The sequence below is a fragment of the Scomber scombrus genome, chromosome 1 (genome assembly GCF_963691925.1).
Source record: "Scomber scombrus chromosome 1, fScoSco1.1, whole genome shotgun sequence".
Lineage (NCBI taxonomy): Eukaryota > Metazoa > Chordata > Actinopteri > Scombriformes > Scombridae > Scomber > Scomber scombrus.
The window spans coordinates 25340431-25361311 of record NC_084970.1 but is presented as its reverse complement, the minus strand read 5'-3'; the positions used below and the strand labels follow the sequence as shown (position 1 = coordinate 25361311).

Below are 20881 nucleotides of genomic sequence, written 5' to 3'. Positions count from 1 at the left end.
ATGAGTGGGCTATCAAATTAACAATGGACCTTAAAACATCCGTATATCCTTCCAGGGCTCTAGCATTGCCATACCCTCTTTTCACACATGAGTGGATTGCTTTACCGATCAATAATTGATTTTTCTGTCTGTGTTTGCCTGGCTAGTTGAGTCACAGGATGCAGCAGTCCCTGTGCAGTAAACCAAACTCAGAGGGGAGTGAAAATCAGCTTCCAAAAGAGCGAGTTTGCCCTTAAATTGACTGTTGGTTAGTTTTGTGTGTATGGGTCTGCAGTTGTTGCATTAATATTAAAATCAGCCCCCCCTAGTTGGTGACTGGAGAAAATAGACATGCATTAGTTATGGTCCTCTGCTTCCTAGGGACATAACTCATTTAGAATGTATGCCGGCATGCTTTTCATCAACTTCTAGAAGAAGAAGTCGGCCTCTCTCTCTCTCTCTCTCTCTCTCTCTCTCTCTCTCTCTCTCATTGTTCTGTGTACTCTGTGTTGCAGGTGGCATGCATGCAGCTCATCAATGCACTTGTAACATCTCCTGATGAGCTGGACTTCAGGCTGCACATCAGAAATGAATTTATGCGCTGTGGCCTGAAAGAGATATTGCCGGTAAGCACAACGTACCCCCCCCACTACACACACACACACACACACACACACACACACACACACACACACACACACACACACACACACACACACACAATAAAGACTCACACTAACCGTGTATTAATATTTAAATAAATTGTCCACTTCAGTGAAATATTGTAGATTTGCTTCAACAAATAATTTATGAAACACAGAGGAAGGTTTGCACGTCCTCTGCCTGTGCTAGCACCAAAAACCAATAAAGTTTCTAGTGCTTGGGCTAATAATCTTCCCACTGGCTTTTATACCATCTACCTAACATGTTTATCTGTTGTAAACAATGTTGCGGTAGCTGCCAAGAAAACAAATTAAAATGAGATGCTGGTCCCCACACCTGTATATCATGAGGTGTAACAGCGTTTAGAATGAGCTCCTTGTCTTGTACTTAGACTTGTTGCTTCCCTTTAAATACTGATGTCATAGAGGGTCTCAAGCCTTTATTTCTGATTGTTTCTTAATCCTGATTGTTTCTTTTTTAAGTCATATCTTCTTTATTTTTCTTCTTTAATCCATCTGTAGCAACTGACAACTGTCAGGAATGAGGCCCTTGACATTCAGTTAAAGGTATTCGAGGAGCACAAAGAAGAGGACATGATGGAGTTCTCTCATAGGCTGGAGGACATCAAGAGCGAGCTGGAATATCCTTGTCATTATTTATCTGATTCAGTGGCTGTTTCTAGTAAATGTGGCTTACTGTATCTACATTGAAAACATTTTCATCCTGCTAAGGTCAATCACTCTTGATGAGATACTGGATAACAACAAGCTTGAATTAAAATATAATCCAAAATAATTTAATTCATTTTATATTTCAGTAGCTTCTACTTTTTAATGTGAAAGTGCAGTGTTTCCATTTACGTACGAGTCCTTGACTCTCTGCACTGATGCGGGGGATGTGTTCAGTATTGTGCAGAGCATGGTGAAGGACAGCAGTGCAGAGCCCTATTTCCTCTCCATACTGCAGCACCTGATGCTTATACGCAATGACTACTTGGTCAGGTAAAACTCCACAATACACACACACACACCATTAATTATCTAAAGTGTTACAAAGCAAGCTGTGTTGTACGTTTCATTTTCCTTGCCATTTCCTCTTGTATCCTTAGTCTCTCCTTGCCTGTCTGTCAGTTGCAAATTCTGTGAATTCTTTCATGTCACCTCTATTCATTAGCTCTATTATTTTTCTTTATGGACCTGAGGTCTCTGGCTCGGGTCAGATATGTATAGTGAAATAACTTGCAGTCCGAGTGCTTATAATGACTGACATGTAGCATTTTAATCTCACAAATACACACAAGCAAAGGCCCAAACACCTTTTCAACACTGGTAATAATGTACCCTGATGAAGAGGTAATGTTTTGTGAAGGTCTCTCTGCCTTTGCCTTAAACCCTCTCAATGACATTGGCTAACAAAGAGAATGCTGTCCCTTTCATCTCCAAGCCATCTACAGCAACCATGGCTCCAGAGTATTTCTCATCTCCTATTAATGGTACTTTTCAAAGGCTTATTTTATGTTGGTTCACTCACAGCTGGGTGTGAGTTAAACCTTGGCTTGATCAAAAGATGTAGCTCTAATCTGAAGAATATGAAATGTATCATATGCAGTTTTTCTGCCACCCAAAAAACAACATGGAAAGTGTGTGGCACTCTGCTCTGGGGTTTCTGATGATTTTTTCTTCATCTGAAATGATTGTTAAATGTTACAGTAATATTCCCTAACACTGCATTATTTTTTATAGTGCAGGGCATACTTGAAGTAGTGGAAGTTGTACATCTCTACAGGCAAACATTGGTGCCATCTAATTTGCAAGCATTGAAGTGGACGTATTATGCTCATTTCTAGCCCTTTATTTTTATTTTGGGATGCCACTAAAATAGCTCTGTATGCTTGGGCAAAGATTCAATCTAATTTATCTTATTTCACCGCAATTTTATTCTTTTTTAAAACAATTTGTCAACAACTCAGTTGAAAAAAAGATTATTTTGCAACAATATGAAATGTAAAGTTTTGCTTTTTTCTTCTTTTTCATCACTCTAAATGAAATATTGGTTTTGGACTATTGGGGATTAATCACTAATGAATATAATTGTCTTTTGACTTAGGTTGGCAATAGCTGTGACCTTAGCCAAATAAGAACACCCTCATGTAAATGCACACTACATAGTAAGCTTTATTTATATTTGAGAGATCATTGAGGGTGACCTTCATTTACAATGACACTGAGACAATAACAAAGACAGAAAAGGAAACTAACAGCAAAAAGAGATAAAAAGTAAATGTAAAATACAATTATACAGAGTAGGGCTGGGCAATTAATCGAAAAATAATCGAAACCGACATTTAGAAACTCTAATCGACTTAATCTTGCTCATGTCAATTAATCGTGGTGTTCACTGTTACCATCACAGTAAAGGTTGCATATCTTTAAGGAATTTGAAAACTTGTCTCCAGTGATCATTTTAACCCAAACCATGATCTTTTCATGGTTCTAATCAAGTGGGTTTTGTGCCTAAACTAGACATTAACCACAGCGTCACACCTTGAAACATCATTATTTTCATTCCCTAAAGATTCTCATGTGCGAAAATATCACAAAATATCGTGTGAGGGCAGCAGTGTAAAATACAAAACAAAAGAAACTGTGAAAATACATAATTGTTCATCAAGGGTGGAGATAATCGTTCATTAATCGTAATCAAGGTTAAAAGTTCAATTAATCGATTTTTGCCATTATCGCCCAGCCCTAATACAGAGCAATTACAGGTAGAAGTTCGGGTGTTTAAGCTAAAATTTTCAAAATGTCCAAAATATAGGGTGTGTTTATTTTAAGGAGGTGCTGCATTTTGTTCCACAAGTCAGGTGAGCTAAAGCTAAAAGCATTTTTTCCAAGTTCAACCCAAACTCATGGAACATGAATTAAAAGCCAGTCAGTAGAGCGGGTTCGGTAAAGTCCATCTGGGTGCAGTTCTGAAAGGTAATGCAGTAATTTTCCTGTAAGGGCTTTATTGATAAAGAGATACCAGTAAGTATCACGTCTCTCTTAGGGAGAGGAACATCCAACATTACAGAGTACAATGATGTGTACCATTAACATCTCCAGAAATAAATCTTAAGGTCTTCTTAAGTGATATACAGAATTAAGAGGTTTGAGGGTTGAAGAAAATCTGTCTATAAATGACATCACCGTAGTCCACACATAAAAACTGACTAAACAATCCTTTGATTTTGTTTCTGCAGAGATGACCAACCTTTTGCCTGAGTTGGCACACTAGATTATCTACAGTATGTGCAATTTAAGATACGGTACCAAGATATTTATATATCAATCATCGGCCTGAGTAAAGTCTGTGGTTCTGGCTCTGGAAAATAACATGAACTTTGTTTTGTCAGTATTTAACACACGTTTTCAGATCTTAGATGCAATGTTTAAAAAAAAAAAAAAATAGTTTTATTGGCATGGAATAAATATTGTGGTGTTTTTAGGTAGGCTCTTTTAGAATACAGTTGCAGGTTTTCCTCAGGCAGTTCTGTACTCTTGATATCATTAATTTTCACCATTGGCACCTAAGGCATCATATCATAATGCAATCCTTTTAATGCACTGCATCTCTAGCGACTGACTGGTGCAGTCAACTCTAGTTATTTAATTCTTGGTATCCTTGATGTGAAGAATATATAGTCCCCTTTTACACAGGGTTCCCAAAGCCACACAGTAATGAAAGGAACACCAGCAGCTTGACTGACTACATGACTCATTCCATTTGATTGTTAGTATTTTTTATCTTTATTCAGACAATTATTTCACTGTGCTGCTCATATTCCAAATACTAGACATGCTACTCATAATATTACATCCAGCCTCAGCATTCTTATAGGAAGAGGAGGAAGGCAGTATCCCTGGTGAAGTGTTAATGAGTCTCAACATATTTGTTAATGATTTGGTGTAGTAGAGATTTGGACTCTGTGTCTTTTTAAGGTAATTAGCAGTTCAAAAAAACACTTCCCATTTACTTGCAATTGTTACTGTTACATTATAATATCTCTTTTGCTTATTGTGGCATGCCCTTGGTTGTTCTGTCATCAATGCATTCAACAGGGCCATTTGAAACAATTTAATTGCAATTATGTAGAAACTGTGTAATTGCTTTGTTTGCATTCCCCATTCATCAGTATCACCAAATATGTGCTTATATTAAGGTTACGTTTAGTTTTAGTTAAGTTTTAGTAGCTCTAAAGAAACCAGGTCCTCAATCTGCGTAGCATTAGAAAGCCAGCACCTAATTTTGAACATGATGTTACAGTCCCAAGACTCAAGACAGTTAGGCTTATTTATACTTATATCCCCCCAAAACTTGTTCTTAACAATGCACTATTAACTAGGCAATATGATAAGTACTATTTAACTGAGAAGACAGTTATGCTTATAAACTATGTTTTCAGTGATTGATTAGTTGCACTTATCTCTCACATCGTCCTAGTGGCCCTGCTATTCCTGTAGACAGTTCAGTTCTCTTTAAAACTGAATCTGCTTATATTATATTTTATGAACAAATGCATGCATAGATTAAAAAAGCGTTTTATTTATGGTCACCCAGTGTAGATGATCTCATTTGCCTGCAAGCAGAGCTCTGTTCTAGTAGATCAGAGTAATGATGAGAGTTTGTATTATCACACTACACTAAAAAAAAATGTAACTGCACTACCGTCTACCTGTAATCCCACACTGAATTGATGATGTTTCTGTATTGCACCAACATATGTCTTTGTTTTTGCTACACTGTCTTTTTCTTAGTGTCTTTTGTGTCTCTCTTATCCCGACTCTCAGGCCTCAGTACTTTAAGATCATTGAAGAGTGTGTGTCACAAATTGTGCTCCACCGCAGTGGCACTGACCCAGACTTCAGTTACCGCAAGCGTCTGGATGTGGATTTCAGCCACCTCTTAGGCAAGTCACACATTTAGGCAGTTTATTTAGATTACAGATGTTTCAGCAAAATATTGATAATTTTCATTTTGGTTTCTTGTTTTCAGAGGTGTGTGTAGAAAAAGCTCGATCTGATGACTATGAACAAAGAGCTTCAGAATTGGCACAGAAGGCAAGTATTGACCAAAACCCCACATGGCCACCAAGGCATTCAGGCATTCGTTATATATACAACATCTGTTTAGATAATAAGACATCAAAGAATACAACCATGACAAGTTTCTTCCCAACTGGTTCCACAGCTTTTGTATTTAGGTCCATGTTTTTGAGTTTGTTAATGTATTGCATACTACTACAGCAACAATTTTAGCAAATACAGTTGATATGTTTTGCTACGGTAACACACACACACACACACACACACACACACACACACACACACACACACACACACACACACACACACACACACACACACACACACACATACATACATACATACATACATACATACATACATATATATACATACATACATACATACATACATACATACATACATACATACATACATACATACATACATACATACACACACACACACACAGACACTCACAGACACACACACACACACAAACACATCCTTAGTTAAATTTTTGAGGTGAAATGGACTGGCTGCTGTGATTAATTGACATCTAGGTAGCAGCAGGTTGGTGATGTTGATTATAAGTATGTGCTCACTGATTGGTATACGTGTATGGCACTTAAAAGGTTTCTATTAATGAATGGGTTTTTGACAGAGGGTTAAAATCTAATCACTAAATAAAGGTAATCGAGGTAAAATTAATGTGTATTATATAAAGCAAGTATACCATTACATAGACTTAAACAATTACTCACATTTATTCAGAGTTACATAGATTTGATATCAGTGTGTGCTTGTGTGATTCATTTGGATATGGTTTTTCTTTTTCTTTTAGTTTGATGAGGAGTTTTTAAGCAGACAGGAGGCACAAGCTCAGCTGGTAAAGTGTGAAGAGAAAATAACTGAACTTCAAACAGAGCTGCAGGCTTTCAGGACCCAGGTATATCTGACTGTTTTTCTGCTTGCTGTATGATTTGTTTTTTTATCCCCAGTTTTCTGCACATTCACAGCACATGACCTCTATGTCTGTCTTTTGAATGTAAATTTTTGTAAACTGCGTCTATTCTATAGGGGATATTAGATGTGAGAAAACACCAGATGTGTTTATTCAACAAATCCCCTAAATCTGCCACTGAATTGCAATTCGACTTTCTTTTCTTACTTTTGATTATGAGATGGTCTTGTTATTTAGGGGTGTGTGATGGGGTAGGGGGTTTTATCCACTGGAGCCTGCAGTTTGGTTTGACATGGAGGCTGCTCTACTGGCTAGCTGACACTAAGTCTAATGAGAACACTGACCAGTCCTCCATGTTGGCCATTTCTAATTCTCTGATCTCTATCCCATAAGAGGAAATTGTTCTAAAAGCAATTTATTCTGACAACCCCCTTCAACCTCACTACTGGGCCTCTCTTCAACCCCCCAACACTCAAGAGAGTTGCTCTCACGCCCTGGCACTGCAAGATAACTACACACTCAGAGAGGGGAAAAGAACTTCCTTTTTATTTTCCCGATAATTTTTCAATTTGAGAGAGCAAACACAGAATGAATACTCAAATAGTACCTTGGTTGAAATGACAGAGGTTCTTTTAGCCACTGTGGGTACATACACACACTTTGTCTCACTGTCTTTGTCTGTCCATGTCTGTGTCGCTGTAACTCTGAACAACACACACACACACACACACACACACACACACACACACACACACACACACACACACACACACACACACACACACACACACACGCAAACACTTGTTAATTCAGCAAAGGTGTTCGACCCTCTAGAGGCAATAGCAGAGTAAGGGCCCAGGGCTGACCTTTAGTGTGCATCTTTAATCTAAAACTGGTGCATGGATCAATAAGCCATTTGCTTTATATGATACAATTTACGAAGCTTTGTAGCCGCAGTTATAACATTTGATTTTTAGCTTTGGAAAAAACAAATGAATGTGGGTATGTTCTGGACGGAACCTGGACCATTTATGAGCATTTGGTCACTGCTGGATGGTTGAGAGAACACGACTCTGACATCTGTAGCACAGTCCACGGTATTAGACATGAAAATATTCAGGGCTACGCACTTTCATTCATTTTCCTTTTTTTTTCCCTCCTTGAAAGGGAATTCACTACTTATTTATTCAAGGTTGGTTTCTCGAGCACTCCCCACACACTGTAAAAAAAAAAGTCCTCTACTAGAAACTATATAAATATTCTTATATGGAGGACAGTTTGCTAAAATCAAGTTAAAAAAGTTTGCCAAAGAGAGAACAAAACCAAAAACCTAACACCATTTGATGAAATGATATATATCAAAATACAGCAACTTCAAAATATTATTTGACCATCAAACTAATCAGAAACATTTTCAGCTTTACATAAACTGTAAAATGGATATTCAAGTTAAATATCCTTGAAACTAAATTAATTGTCTTTGTATGCATTTCTAATGGTGATTCACTCTGCTGCCTAGATGAAAGAATAAGTTGATACAAAGAATTTGCCTTGGTTCAGCTTTCAAAACAGGCAAAGACATTTGTATTCAGTAAAAATCGAACAACTAACATGTAACATAGACACTGGGTGGGTTCAATAAAACCATCTTACAAATAACAGACACTTTTATCCAGGGTTGGTTCAATAAAAAAAACAATAGCATAAAACACAGACGCTGTCATAATGACACTGTTACACGGGGTTGGGGTGCAGGGTTAAAGTTGTGAGTGCAGGTCTGCAGGCTGAGGAGGCCTGACTCACAGAGACCCCCCCACACACACACAAATATTTTAAGCTTCAAGTCTATTTTTGTCGCATTTAGTGAAGCATAATCTACACAGAAAGCTGTTTAAATTACACAAATATCCTGCTGTATGTGTGTTTTGAACTTTTTCTACATTGATTGATCAAGGCTCCCTTTCTGTCTGTGAACTCGCCTGTTTCACTAGAGGGGAGATTCCTCACTCCCTACGGTGGGTGGGAAAATAAAATCAATGAATCAATACATACAAACACTATTGATTTCTTCCCGTGGAGCTGACATGAAAAAGGTTTTGGTTCATTAAATTTATGCTGTCTGTCATCCTGGTGAAGGCAGTTTAGCCGGCTGCTGTCCTCTCAGCTCCCCAGGAACTGCTGCTGACAGACGGCTGTTTACGGAAGATGGTGTAGATTGGATGACAGAGCGCTTACGTGCCGCTCGCGTCTCGCTAACTATGTGGATTCCCAGTTAGGCTTAGGAGTTAATGAGTTTTATGGCACAGGGGGAAAAGTGTTCTTGTGTCTAGTGATATTGGTTTTAATTTCACCGTATTCCCTTCCAGAAGGGTGGGGTAGGAATATGTTGTGGCCAAGGTGTGAGGGGTCGGCCAGGATGCCCCTGGACAGTTTCTTGGTCCTGGAGGGCAGGTTGCAGCCAGTTTTGTTGAGCTGCAGGTTAATGGCACTTATTAGATTATCGTTTGCTGGATCTTGGTCGTTTTAAATAATTATTTTAAACTAAAACCAAGTTCAACTACATTTAAGATTAAATGAAAGTTCATTTTACTTGGGTGTAGTTTTTGCAAAATAACACACATTTGCACCCAAAACTTACCTAGTACAACTATAGTGTTGACCACTGAGTCAACATTAAAGGGTCTTTAAAAAAAAGAAAAAACACATTTTCATACTTTATTGTGTAAAATGAGTAAATGTTTTGTATGTTTATGTTACTACCTACTTTTTTGTTCTCCCTGTTTATCTAGTTTGGAACTCTACCTGTGAGTTTATCTTCTGCCAATGCTGGAGAGACGTCATCTTCCTCTGGGCCTCCACCCTCTGCCCCAGCATCTGGGGTGCCACCTCCCCCTCCTCCGCCTCCTCCACCTCCTTTACCTGGCTGTCCTGCCCCACCTCCTCCACCTGGAGTGCCTCCTCCGTTTGGTGCCCCTCCTCCGCCCCCGTTAGGGTTTGGTGGTCTAGGCTCTCCCACTCACCATGCACTGCCTTATGGCATCAAGCCTAAAAAGGATTTTAAGCCTGAGAATTCCATGAAGCGCCTCAACTGGTCCAAGGTAAGATAGTGGATAGTGTTTCTAATATTCTCCATTCCCATTTACATACATGAGGGGACCAAAGCACAAGAAACACCTCACAGTATGATGCAGTCCAGTACACTACTGACTGAGCCCTCAATATAGAGTTACTATGGAGTAAAAATGGTGTTAAGTTTGTCAGCTTTTTTGGACCTGTATCCAATGTCGTTAGTAGTTGCATCATATTTTAGTCAACCACCTCATGCTTTTTATTTATTTTTTTAGTTTAAGATTTACAGTAGTTGACTTAAAAGTCTGGGCATTTAGTCTCATCTTAGTCAAAGAAAATCCTAACTATCTTAATAAAGCTTTAGTCAATGAACACTGTTGACATTTTAGTCTTTTTTAGTCATCAGACTATTTAAACATTCTTTTAAACATTTAACATTTAAACATTTAACTGCAACCATGGTTTGGTTTAGAATATATTTTGTGATAAAAAAATATATATATTGAAAAACATTTAAATGTAAACATTTAACTTTGCAAACATGCTTTATCTTTATTAATGTGTTCCCACTGTGCAGGAATGTGACTAGCAAAATGTTTCGTACAAGAAACTGAAAATTCAGGCCAAGTATTTATAGTAACCCTTTTCTTCCACTCTTAACTTTGTTCCTGATGTTCATTGGCAGCACATGAACACTACAGATGTTTTTCTAAGAATTAAACAACAACCTCCCACTCTTCTTTGCCAAGCCAGTAATACTTGAAAATAACAGATGATCAGATGCCATTGTCAAAACAGACTTGGTGGTGCCATTACAGATGTTCTCTTCAGAGAAATGCTAGTTCACATCAAAAGTGATATTAATTTGTGGTCTGATTAATAATTAAATTCTCACCTGTACATTGGTACAGGTGTCCAGCAAACTAGGCCATATGCTTGCACACACACACACACACATGGTTATGTTTGGTACCAAGCTGTTCTGAAACTTCTTCAATAAGGTTTCAAACTATATTTGAATGTAGTGACTAATGAATGATTAGAGCTTAGCGATTAAACAATTTTCGACTGACAGAAAGACTTAAGGCATTTATTGTCTCCCACCACTTGAGCTTTTTTCTAAAAAAATTTCCACCATCAACTGGGTGTTCACACTGATACGTTTTTAGATTGTGGTCCTTATCGTGTAAAGGAGGGCTATTAGTTACCCAGGTTTAGTTGGCCAATAAGAAGGTGTCGTGTTAAAGCCTTTTTCGAACAAAATCTGCAAATTTTAAATAATGACCTCATGTTTATGTTACAGACCAATTTCAGATTTGTTGATGCCATAAAAAGGTTGCAAGTTGCTGTCCAGGATCATCTGGACCAGATGCCAAAAAGCATTGGACTCAATGTGCAATATTTTTGAGCCTACATTTTCAGATAAAAGATAAACAAACAACGGAAATAGGAAAATGTGCAAACTGCTCCACAGTCATTTTGCTATCAATTTTGAGTTATTTGATTTTTGTTAACTTTAGACCAGTTGTAGTCAACAAGACAGCAGTGTGTTAACTTGTAGTGGTTGGAATCTTTGGAAATGATTGATACGATTCTTGGGGTCATGTTTCGATTCAGAGTTGATTCTTTACTCAAAACCATTTCTCAAAGTGAATAAACAGAAACAGTTGCACACTACGTAGACCTCTTACTCCTCCACACTTTTTGACAAACCATTCACAACAGCTGCTAATGAATATTTTTCATCATAGTTCTTGTTGACAAAATAAACACTGCTTCACAGTAAGATGACCATACTTTGTAACTTGTTGCCAATTATATAATTTCTAATATTCACAGTAATTGCCTCGTGAAGACTTGAAACATATATTTATCTTGGGAACTGACAAGACTATTATGCAGTTCATTTGGAACAATCTTGTATTCTTTGTGACTAATAAATTGATTAAAATAATACATTTTGTTGTTGACATTTCCCTCTGTAGTCTATCTAATCTGAAAAATACAGTACATGGTTGGAGGTGCTATGTGCAGGCCAGTGTGTCCAAACAAATTGAGTTAACTAAATTGAGGATGTCTTTTCTTTTTTTTTCCAGATTCGTCCCCAGGAAATGTCAGAGAGCTGTTTCTGGGTGCGGGCTGATGAGGACCAATATGCAAAACCTGAATTGCTCAGCAGAGTTGCTCTCACTTTTGGTTCACAAAGGGCAGGTCAGACATTTTTATGTTTGTATATTTATTTATCATATTTAATGTCCATCTACCTTAGTTCTAAGAAGACTTTGTCATCATTATCAGATGACACAGCAACGTTGCTGCCACAAAAACCCTAACCCTAACCCTAACCCTTTCTTACAGGGTATTTCTGAAGATATGTATTTCTGCATAGATTATTCTGATCTACAATACATATTTTCCCAGCACCAACTAATTTCCTCTCCACTTTACTTCCTTTCCTTTTTCCCCTATTCCTGGATCAGCTTTCTCACTTCTATATGTGGTCATTTGTCTCAGTTATATTGTGGTGGTAGGAGGGAAACTGCAAGGTCATTTAGTTGACCTGAAATGTTGAAAGAATACAGAAAGATATGAATGTGTCTCTGTTATTGTGTTGTACGTGTGTGGGTGTCTGCTTATGTTCTTGTGTGTAATTGGCTGTATGTCTTCATTGAGGAGGAATTATAAGACAAAGATACAGGCAAGTGTTTGTCTGTGTGCTTGTACCAACCCTCAAGGCTACTGTTAACAAACAAACTGCTTTGTATCTCTTTCAATGAATGGATACACATGACAGAAGGGATCCCTTATTTGAAAGGGTTCAATTTAATCCAATTTCCTCTGCTGTTTCCAGCGTAGGTAGAGGTCTTTTAAACGCTTAATGAAGTGGAATGCTGATTTCTTTTTAATGCTTAATTTATTTAGAGTTCCTTTAGTCTTAACACTCCTGATGTGTCGGTGGACAAAGATAATATTGCAATGATCACAACTCTGTCTGAATTAGAACACTATTTTTAATAGAATTCATAACTGTGCTAAATCGTCACATTCAATCCATTTAGTAAAATTTCATCACTGAAACATGAGAACTATGAACATAACATTTGCTGAAGTCTGTCCGATTAGGCTACATGTGTAGTGTATCATCTTATCCCATGTCGAACAGTACCAGTTTTGTTAAGGTCCCTAACTCATCAGCTAAAGGTACACTATGCAGGAAATGTTAGTTGGTGTCTGTAAACACATTACTTTTGTCTGAGGCTATACATTGTTTATTAGTAAAATCCTTCATAACATACCTTAAGCATTTCCCATCATGGTTAGCATTCCTTGCTGAATCAGGGTCTCTAATGGTTTCAGGCTTTTGGGGATTTTGGAGGGCTATCCTGACTATTCCTGGTGGTAATTCTGCATGATAAGACACCATAAAGTAACATCTTCACACATTAGTATGGCTGGCAAGGTGTGGAATATTCATGTACAAGGTTGTTGGAATGATTAAAGCTAGAGCAGGAGGAAGCAAGAGATGTTATCAGTCTTGTCGTCTCCTGTGCTTGGTCTATTAGTCCCTTCTCTGATGATTTATTCACATGTCTTGTGTTTCCTTTCTTGTCTTGTCACTGACTCAGCTAGCTTACGCCAATTTGAATTATTCATCCAGGTGTTATCTACCTGTCACAACTCTATGCTGCTCCCCCCCCCCCCCCCCCCCCCCACACACACACACACACACACACACACACACACACACACACACACACACACACACACACACCAGTGCACCCTTGTTCCCTACCGACAAGGTGTTGAATAATGGAGGCGGATCTAAATGGCAAACAGGTAGACAGACAGTTGAGCAGGTGTTCTCTGGAGAGGGCAAAGGAAGGATGTCCACTAGCAGGCGATTGCACTTTTCTGTTAGGGTGATGACCCAGAGCCTGTACCTGCACGAACCTACGCACCCACGCATGTACGGCATTTTATTTGACAGTAATCATGACGCACACTTCTCTGCAGTACGCCGGCCTCTCAGTTTGTTACTGCTCATGGGTAATGCATTTTTAGATTTGTTGAAGACATGAAACTTTTTGCTAAATCAGACCTTTGACATTGTTTGAGTCCATTCTCTCAGTTGTTTCCTTCCCTGTTTCTTCCTGTCCCAGTGGAAGTTTGTTGGAGCAGCATGCCTGATAAATCGCCCAGTTGCTGCTGCTTTATGGGAATGAGTGTACGTGTATGTATACACGCAGGCTTATCTTCATATTAACACAGCCATTGAGCATCATGCTTCATCTCACTTATAAGCAACAGCATCTGGATCAGCATTAAACATTTAAAAGAATACAGTAAGAAACAGTATTCACTCGGATTTCCTTATTAAATATTAATTTATTTCCCTTGAAACCTTCTTATTGTTTCATGATGTTTGTGACCTTTGCTATTGTTTTCTACAAGAATCCCTGCCATCCAATACAGAAACAGTTTGGATGGGGACCAGGAACAGTCTGTTTTGAGTCCATCGCAGTTATATTTTTGGCGTACCTCAATTTATTCAAGTGTAAATAAAAATGCAGTGATTGTTTTTATTATGATTCAAAGTGTTTGGGAAAGGCTGGACGTACACGTTCAACCAGAATTTATATTACTGCTTTTGGCGGAGCAAAACATTTATTGACAAAGTAAACATTATATTCACGTAGTTAATATCCTTTATGGCTCTTCTGTTTATGAATTCAGAAAGGGATTTGGTTTTTGGCATAGGGTCAGTGCCACTTTAACACATCTCCTCAGTGAGCAAATTGCGATAAATGGGTGTTTTTATTTTTGTGAGAGCAGGTCAGTACGGACAGAATTAAGTAAGGTCATATTGAATAATACAGGTTGATTTTTATGCTCCTCTCTCAAGTCTCTGTTTATTAGCTGTAAATGTTTGTTACAAATGTCTTGTAAATGACTTGTCCTAAACAATGAAATAAAGGGAACCTTTCAATAAGGGACAAAACAGTGAGAGGGTGTCTCTCTAATGTTTTAGGGTTATGTCTTTAGTCTAATAGAGCATTTCCAGACTAGCATTAAAGCACAGAAGCAGGGACAGCCTATTTTGCATAGAGGGGGTAATGAAAAGCAACCTAAAACTGACCTCATAAATAGTGTGCCTTTAAACGTTCACAGTAACTAGTGTAGTACCTATTCAAAATGTACCTGTTTGTAATGGTATGATGGCTTATTTTTTTTTTCCCAAGCACCACATATGTATGTAACAATTAAAACAATACAAATGTAATAATGTCATAACCTGGTTCCTAGGCCATGATAAATATGTGAATGGACACTGCAGATGGCGGTAAATTAAATGTATTTATTATACTAAAGTAAACAACTGAAGAAATAACTACAAATATGAAGTAAGTTGGTCATTAACTTTAGTAATGTAGATCTGAATGTCAAACAAAAAGCAAAAGCCTGCAACTGCTGGCTGGGATCAATCCAGGTGAGACAGAAAGCCCTAACAATGCTTGGAGTTTATCCTATGACGAGCATTAGGCCTTTGGCTCAGAGCCCAGAAGGCGATCAGATGAACTGTTCTTGAGATATGCTAAAGGCAGACAGACAGACAGATGGATATTCCTTGCTGTTTAGTTAGATGAACTGCAGTGCCCATTCAAAATGTGTCAAAGATTTATTGCACTCGAATCTACATGCCAAATGTTGTTCACAGTTCACAGTTCAATAGTAGAGCTTAAGTCTCTGAAACATTTTCAAGTCATTATCACTATGGATGTAATCCCCCCTCTGACCACAATGCATGTTGGAATGGCAGAGTTGCACTGTTCATATTTCCCCTCATTGACTCCATGGGCAGATGAAAAACCAAACCAATATCATTTAAGGGGTATTTTTATATATTTCTTAAGAATCACACATCCAAACAACTTCACCTTCAACACTGCACTTCCTTGAGTCCCTAGCAATTAATCCGGCAGTTATGAAGAATGCTCCTCGAGATATGTGAAGGACAGGCAGACATTCCTTGCTTCATATAGAGGCATGCACAACTTCCATCCAGGGTATCTTTTCTGAGACAAGGTATTTTGTGCAGTTGTTTACTTGTCTACACATATTGACCTTCCCAAATCTATCAGGTTGTAACTGTTGTAACGGCTCATGAGCAGGATCAGTTCCTTTTATTGACCCATCTGAAATAATCACCTTGTCTGTTTGTTGTTCATTTTCAAATCAAATTTAGCCGAGTTGTTTTTGACTTTATAGTATTTTCCTTCCAGTATAGTCTTCATATTTAACATATGCATATTATTTTCAGGTCTTTGAACTGTGGAAGGATTTCTGTTTAGCAGCTAAGGTTGACTAAATGTTCTCTACCAAAGTAGTGATTTATCTAAACAAGAACAATCCTTGAGAAGCCATATAATGTAAGTCATATGCTCACTCATTTACTTTTGCAGTCTCCAATCTTGGCCCTTTTATAACCAAATGTAATAACATCAGAGCTTCCAACAACTCAAATCCTGCTAGTCACAGTGTGCTGTGTATTTGGACTCATTAGCGTTTTTCGTAGATGCTTACACCTCAACATGATAGATGAGTATCCAACACCTCAACATCTATTCAAAGCAACACCCTAATTAGTCTGGAGGTGCATGTCACCTATGCTGAAAGCTTGATGCCTCCCATAATTGTGTGCATTAGACATGGCCCTGTTTTTATCAAAGCTGCCAGGTAGTCAAAAACTGGTGAAATGTCATGTGTTGTTTTTCTAACAGGGGAAAAAAAAAACTTGTTGCAAAACAGACAGACATTGTGCAAAACAAGAAAAGGGTAGGTTGTCGGAAGGATTGCATGGTGAGAAGAATGGGAAAGAAGAATAGAAGAGAGAGAAGTAAATGGAAAATGACTGATTTTATCTTATTTTAGAAATTTATACAAAAACATTCCTTGCCAAAATAGTTATTTGGTGTTTAGTAGTGCAAGGAGTATTACAGAAGATGTCTGTAAATTTGTCAGGTTGGATTTTTTTAACCATTCACATTTGAATCTGTGTATATCATTTTTTTGTTCTAAATTCCTCAGTTTATATTTCAGTCAGGATTTGATAAAAAGCAAAGGGTCAGACTCAGTAAGATGATTCTAGTGGGGTATGATTTGGTTTGTTGTAGTACATTTAATTACCTTTTTCAGTTAGACCCACCATAAGTGAACATAGTTTAACAGCATATGAGTTACAACATGTAACAGGCAACAACATCCACATTTTAAAGATGCACAGCAGGTAACAGAAATTAAATGTAAACACAAGAAGGTTTAACTTAAAAACTGCACAGGCATCTGTACTATGACTAATGGCAGGACCTGGAATCTGTTTGATTGGGCTATTACGCAGTGTCTAGTAGACAGTAATATCTGCTGGAACTTGAAAGGCATATAGACCATAATTTGAGGCTGCCACACTGTGGTTTTGACTTGCTCAAATAGGGGTTGACAAGATGTTGGGTACTTAATCAGATGTTTTTGGCTGCCACGTACATACACAAATCAGGCAACTATATTCATTTATAGAATAACACATTCACACAGACATAACAGGTTTAGTATACATACACAATATATATCAAGTCTAATTGTTACCTGTTACAATAAATCAATGGCCGTGGTCATATAGGATTGTGCATTGCCTCAGGAAAATGTTGTTGATTTCTTATTTCCTTGCTCATTAACAAGAAAGGCACTCTTCCTACACTGTTAATTATAACACCCACCCTGTGTACAAAAAATACAGTTTGTCTGGGTGTGCAAGCTCACTCAAGTGCTCTTTTCAATAACACCTACGTGCATGAATACACATAAACATATTTAACTATGGATCAAATATGGACTTTTTAAAAATGCTTGCCAAAGGAAACATACCACAATTTGCTACGACGACTGACCAAATTAATTTCTCTTCAGTGTATCTAACGTGTATCTCAAGATTTAGAGTTTTAGAGGATGATGTTTGAGGTCAAAACATAAATCTGAATTCCTCATAGAGATGATAAGCTCTCGATATGGTATATCATTATTTATATCATATAACATTTCCACTCAGTTAATTAATTCCATGGTTTAGGACACCGTGGAGTGTGTTTTTTCTTTTATACAGAGGATAAATTGTAATGACTCTGGTGGTACCCTGACTTTTTCTGTTGTGTTATATAGCTACCAAGGGTTTGACATTTGTGGTACAGAGTGAAATATCTTGACAAGTGTTTGATGGATTGCCATACATTTTGATACAGATATTCTTTGTGCCCACTAAACTGCACTCTCCTTGACTCACAGGATGTGCCTTGGGGGGCAGTACTAGGCAAAATCCAGGAGCTGACTGCATAATGAGCTGCTGTCTTAATAAAGCAGATGATGAATATATGCAGTTTGCAGCTGTAAACTAAATAAAAACCAGCCCTTAATCTTGTGTACCTATGTTCTGCTTAGATGGGAAAAGAAAGCTTGAAGCAGATATTTACATAGCTTTTAGATTCTCAAGATTATAGTTAATGTTTGCCAAATGCACTCATGCAAATAATCTGGATTTTGTTGCCAACTACTGGTGACTACATGTTCTTTTCTCATCCGGTACAGCTGTGATGCAGAGTTCTAATCCAACTATAAAGGAAGGAATCTCTGACTGTCTGTCTGTATGTTTGTCCTTCGCATATCTTGGTAACCGTTCATCTGATTTAGTCCACACTTTGCAGGTGTATTGCTAAGGACCCAAGGAAGTGCAGTAGAATTTGGTGCAATTTGGACACGTTACACGTTCAATTTTAATAAACTTAGTAAACTGCAGCGGCAGTATTCCTGGACTGCATGAGCCCTGGCTGAGCAGTACAACCCTGCAATGAGAGAGACAGGGGACAACACCTACCTTCATTTAATAATGTTAGTAGTAAGGTTTTGCTGCTGGTTTCCTGACTCAGAGACTGAGAGCAAAAGAGCAAAGAGCATGAGCAAGCGACCAACAGTGCTGGTAAAAGGAGACATGGTAGTGGAAAGCTTTTTCTGAGAGAGAGAAAGCCGCTAAATTTCAGTGCAACGTTATTTTCTGATTGTTTCATGGAGGTTACGTTCTAAAACACTCAACAGATGATTTACTGTGGAGACATAAGCTTCTTTTTCATTTTCCTCCTCTAAATGTCTCCTTCTCATTCATTCGTTACATCCAACTAATGCAGCAGTAAATACAAAGAACAACACGAGAAATCTGTTTTGTTTTTTACTCGTGTGAATTCTGTGACATGGAAGCCAAAATCACATTCTCCTTCTTCACTGTCTGCTCCTTCTTACCACACAGTTGGGGATCTGTGAGAGTCAATACATGCCAGTGGACAGCTTGCTTTGTGGAAGATGTCACAGCTGTAGACTAGTTTGCATTCACAATATAATAAAAGTACTTATCAACAATTCAGAGTACGAAAAATAGGATGTGTGCAACAAGTCTCTGTAAGAGGGAATGTCAGCAACATAGCCGGCCCTTTACTGCCTCTCTTGCTAACCTTTGAGGGAAATTCAATGGAACAGTTTCAAGCATTCTTTCTCATTCAAAAATTGGTCAGATGTTTCAAATTCCTGAGGAAATTAAGGTAGGTTCAATAGAACCTCAGTACCACTGTTGATGATGCTGCCATTGCTTTTGGTCCTTGAATAGTGTATTTTTAATACCGATGTAGGCTTGGCTGCTTATATGCAGTCTCTCGATAAACCCTATTTTTTATGTTTACTATTATATCTACTGGTCTTGCCAATAAAGTACTCGCTGTACTTAACCATGAGCCCACCTCTCAACACATGCACACACACACACACACATACAGTATGTTTCTCCATTTTTCTGACCTCATTACTCAGACTAAAATGTTTTTCTGCTTCTTTCTCTCTGCTCTTACTGTGAGGGCCTGGTCAGTTCATGCTATTGCAACTCCAGGCACGCAGTCCTATTTCTTGCTACTGGCTTCCCGAGATGTTATCATGTTCACATAGTATACAGTAGAAAGGTTATATTAGTTTATTTTATATAGATTGTATCTCATATCTTCTGTCAGGCAATTTTCCCGTAAACATAGATAATATAACTTGTAAACTTAACTTAACTTCACATAAATAGCTGTTTACTGTAATATTTATGCCTTATTGTTTCTTGCATTTCCCAGTCAATACAGGTGAAATGAAAACAACCCCTGAAACAGAACAAATGCTCAAATGTATACAATAAATGCTATATATTTGACTTTTATAATACAACCACCTAAATCAGTATTTCATGCCATCTATATTTAAAAACAATGTTATAATACTCACATTGTTGACTCAGATTTCTTCTCCAAAAAGCCATTTGAGTCAATCACATTCCATGCTGTGCTCATATTATTATTATTTTTGTCCGACATCCTAAACTTTCCAGTGGAGTTCTGTACTCAGCCTCTGTTGGCTTACAAGGCAGGAACAATACAGTTTTGATAAGGGGTGGAAGAGGAATGTAAGAATTACATTATAATTCTAATAATCAGCCATTTTTCACAAATGCCAAATATTGATTTTTGTAATACAGTCATGTTGACAGAAATCAACTGTGTGGATACTGCACAGCACCCACACACACAAAAGTAGTCTTTTAGTTCATTTTCAAAAAAGGCATGCATATTTTATACATACTTTATACATTTATGAAGAAGTTGGTTACTTGGCTATCAGCTATTAATGTTAGTGCAAAGGTTACAGTCATTGAATGTTTTGTCACAATGGCATTATGTTTTAATTATTACTTTTTGGTTAAAATTTGATTTAGTGACACTAAAGGAGGTTAGGAGTTGGCTTTTAAAGGTGGCATGTTGTGTGGTCTTTTTTGATTTTCTGTTATGATTTTGGATATCTAAACTGGGTCAAAGTTCTCAAACTTGAGGTTAACATAATAAAAATGCTCCCTGCAAGTCAAGTCAAAACTCAGGCTTAAATCTGCTCTGAATGTATTGACAGCGACAGTTCTGGAGCCTGTATAGCTACACTTTGGCCTTAAAGAGACAGGAGCTAAAACAGCCCGTTTCAGACAGAGGTTGAACTGTAAATGGGCATAATGTCCCCCTTAAATAATTCA

The 20881-nt window shown here is 37.8% G+C and overlaps 1 protein-coding gene and 1 long non-coding RNA gene across 2 annotated transcripts in view; both read left to right on the top strand.

Annotated features, from left to right (window-relative positions):
- Nucleotides 1–20881, top strand: part of LOC133991015 (uncharacterized) — a 558552-nt gene that overhangs the window by 227784 nt on the left and 309887 nt on the right. The window lies entirely within an intron of this gene.
- LOC133977789 (protein diaphanous homolog 3-like) overlaps nt 1–20881 on the top strand; it is a 176466-nt gene that overhangs the window by 33775 nt on the left and 121810 nt on the right. The window contains exons 10-17 of the mRNA XM_062416074.1: nt 495–605; nt 1164–1282; nt 1527–1643; nt 5472–5590; nt 5677–5741; nt 6550–6654; nt 9459–9767; nt 11835–11949. Coding sequence (XP_062272058.1) covers nt 495–605; nt 1164–1282; nt 1527–1643; nt 5472–5590; nt 5677–5741; nt 6550–6654; nt 9459–9767; nt 11835–11949 — 1060 coding nt within the window. The remainder of the gene's footprint in view (nt 1–494; nt 606–1163; nt 1283–1526; nt 1644–5471; nt 5591–5676; nt 5742–6549; nt 6655–9458; nt 9768–11834; nt 11950–20881) is intronic.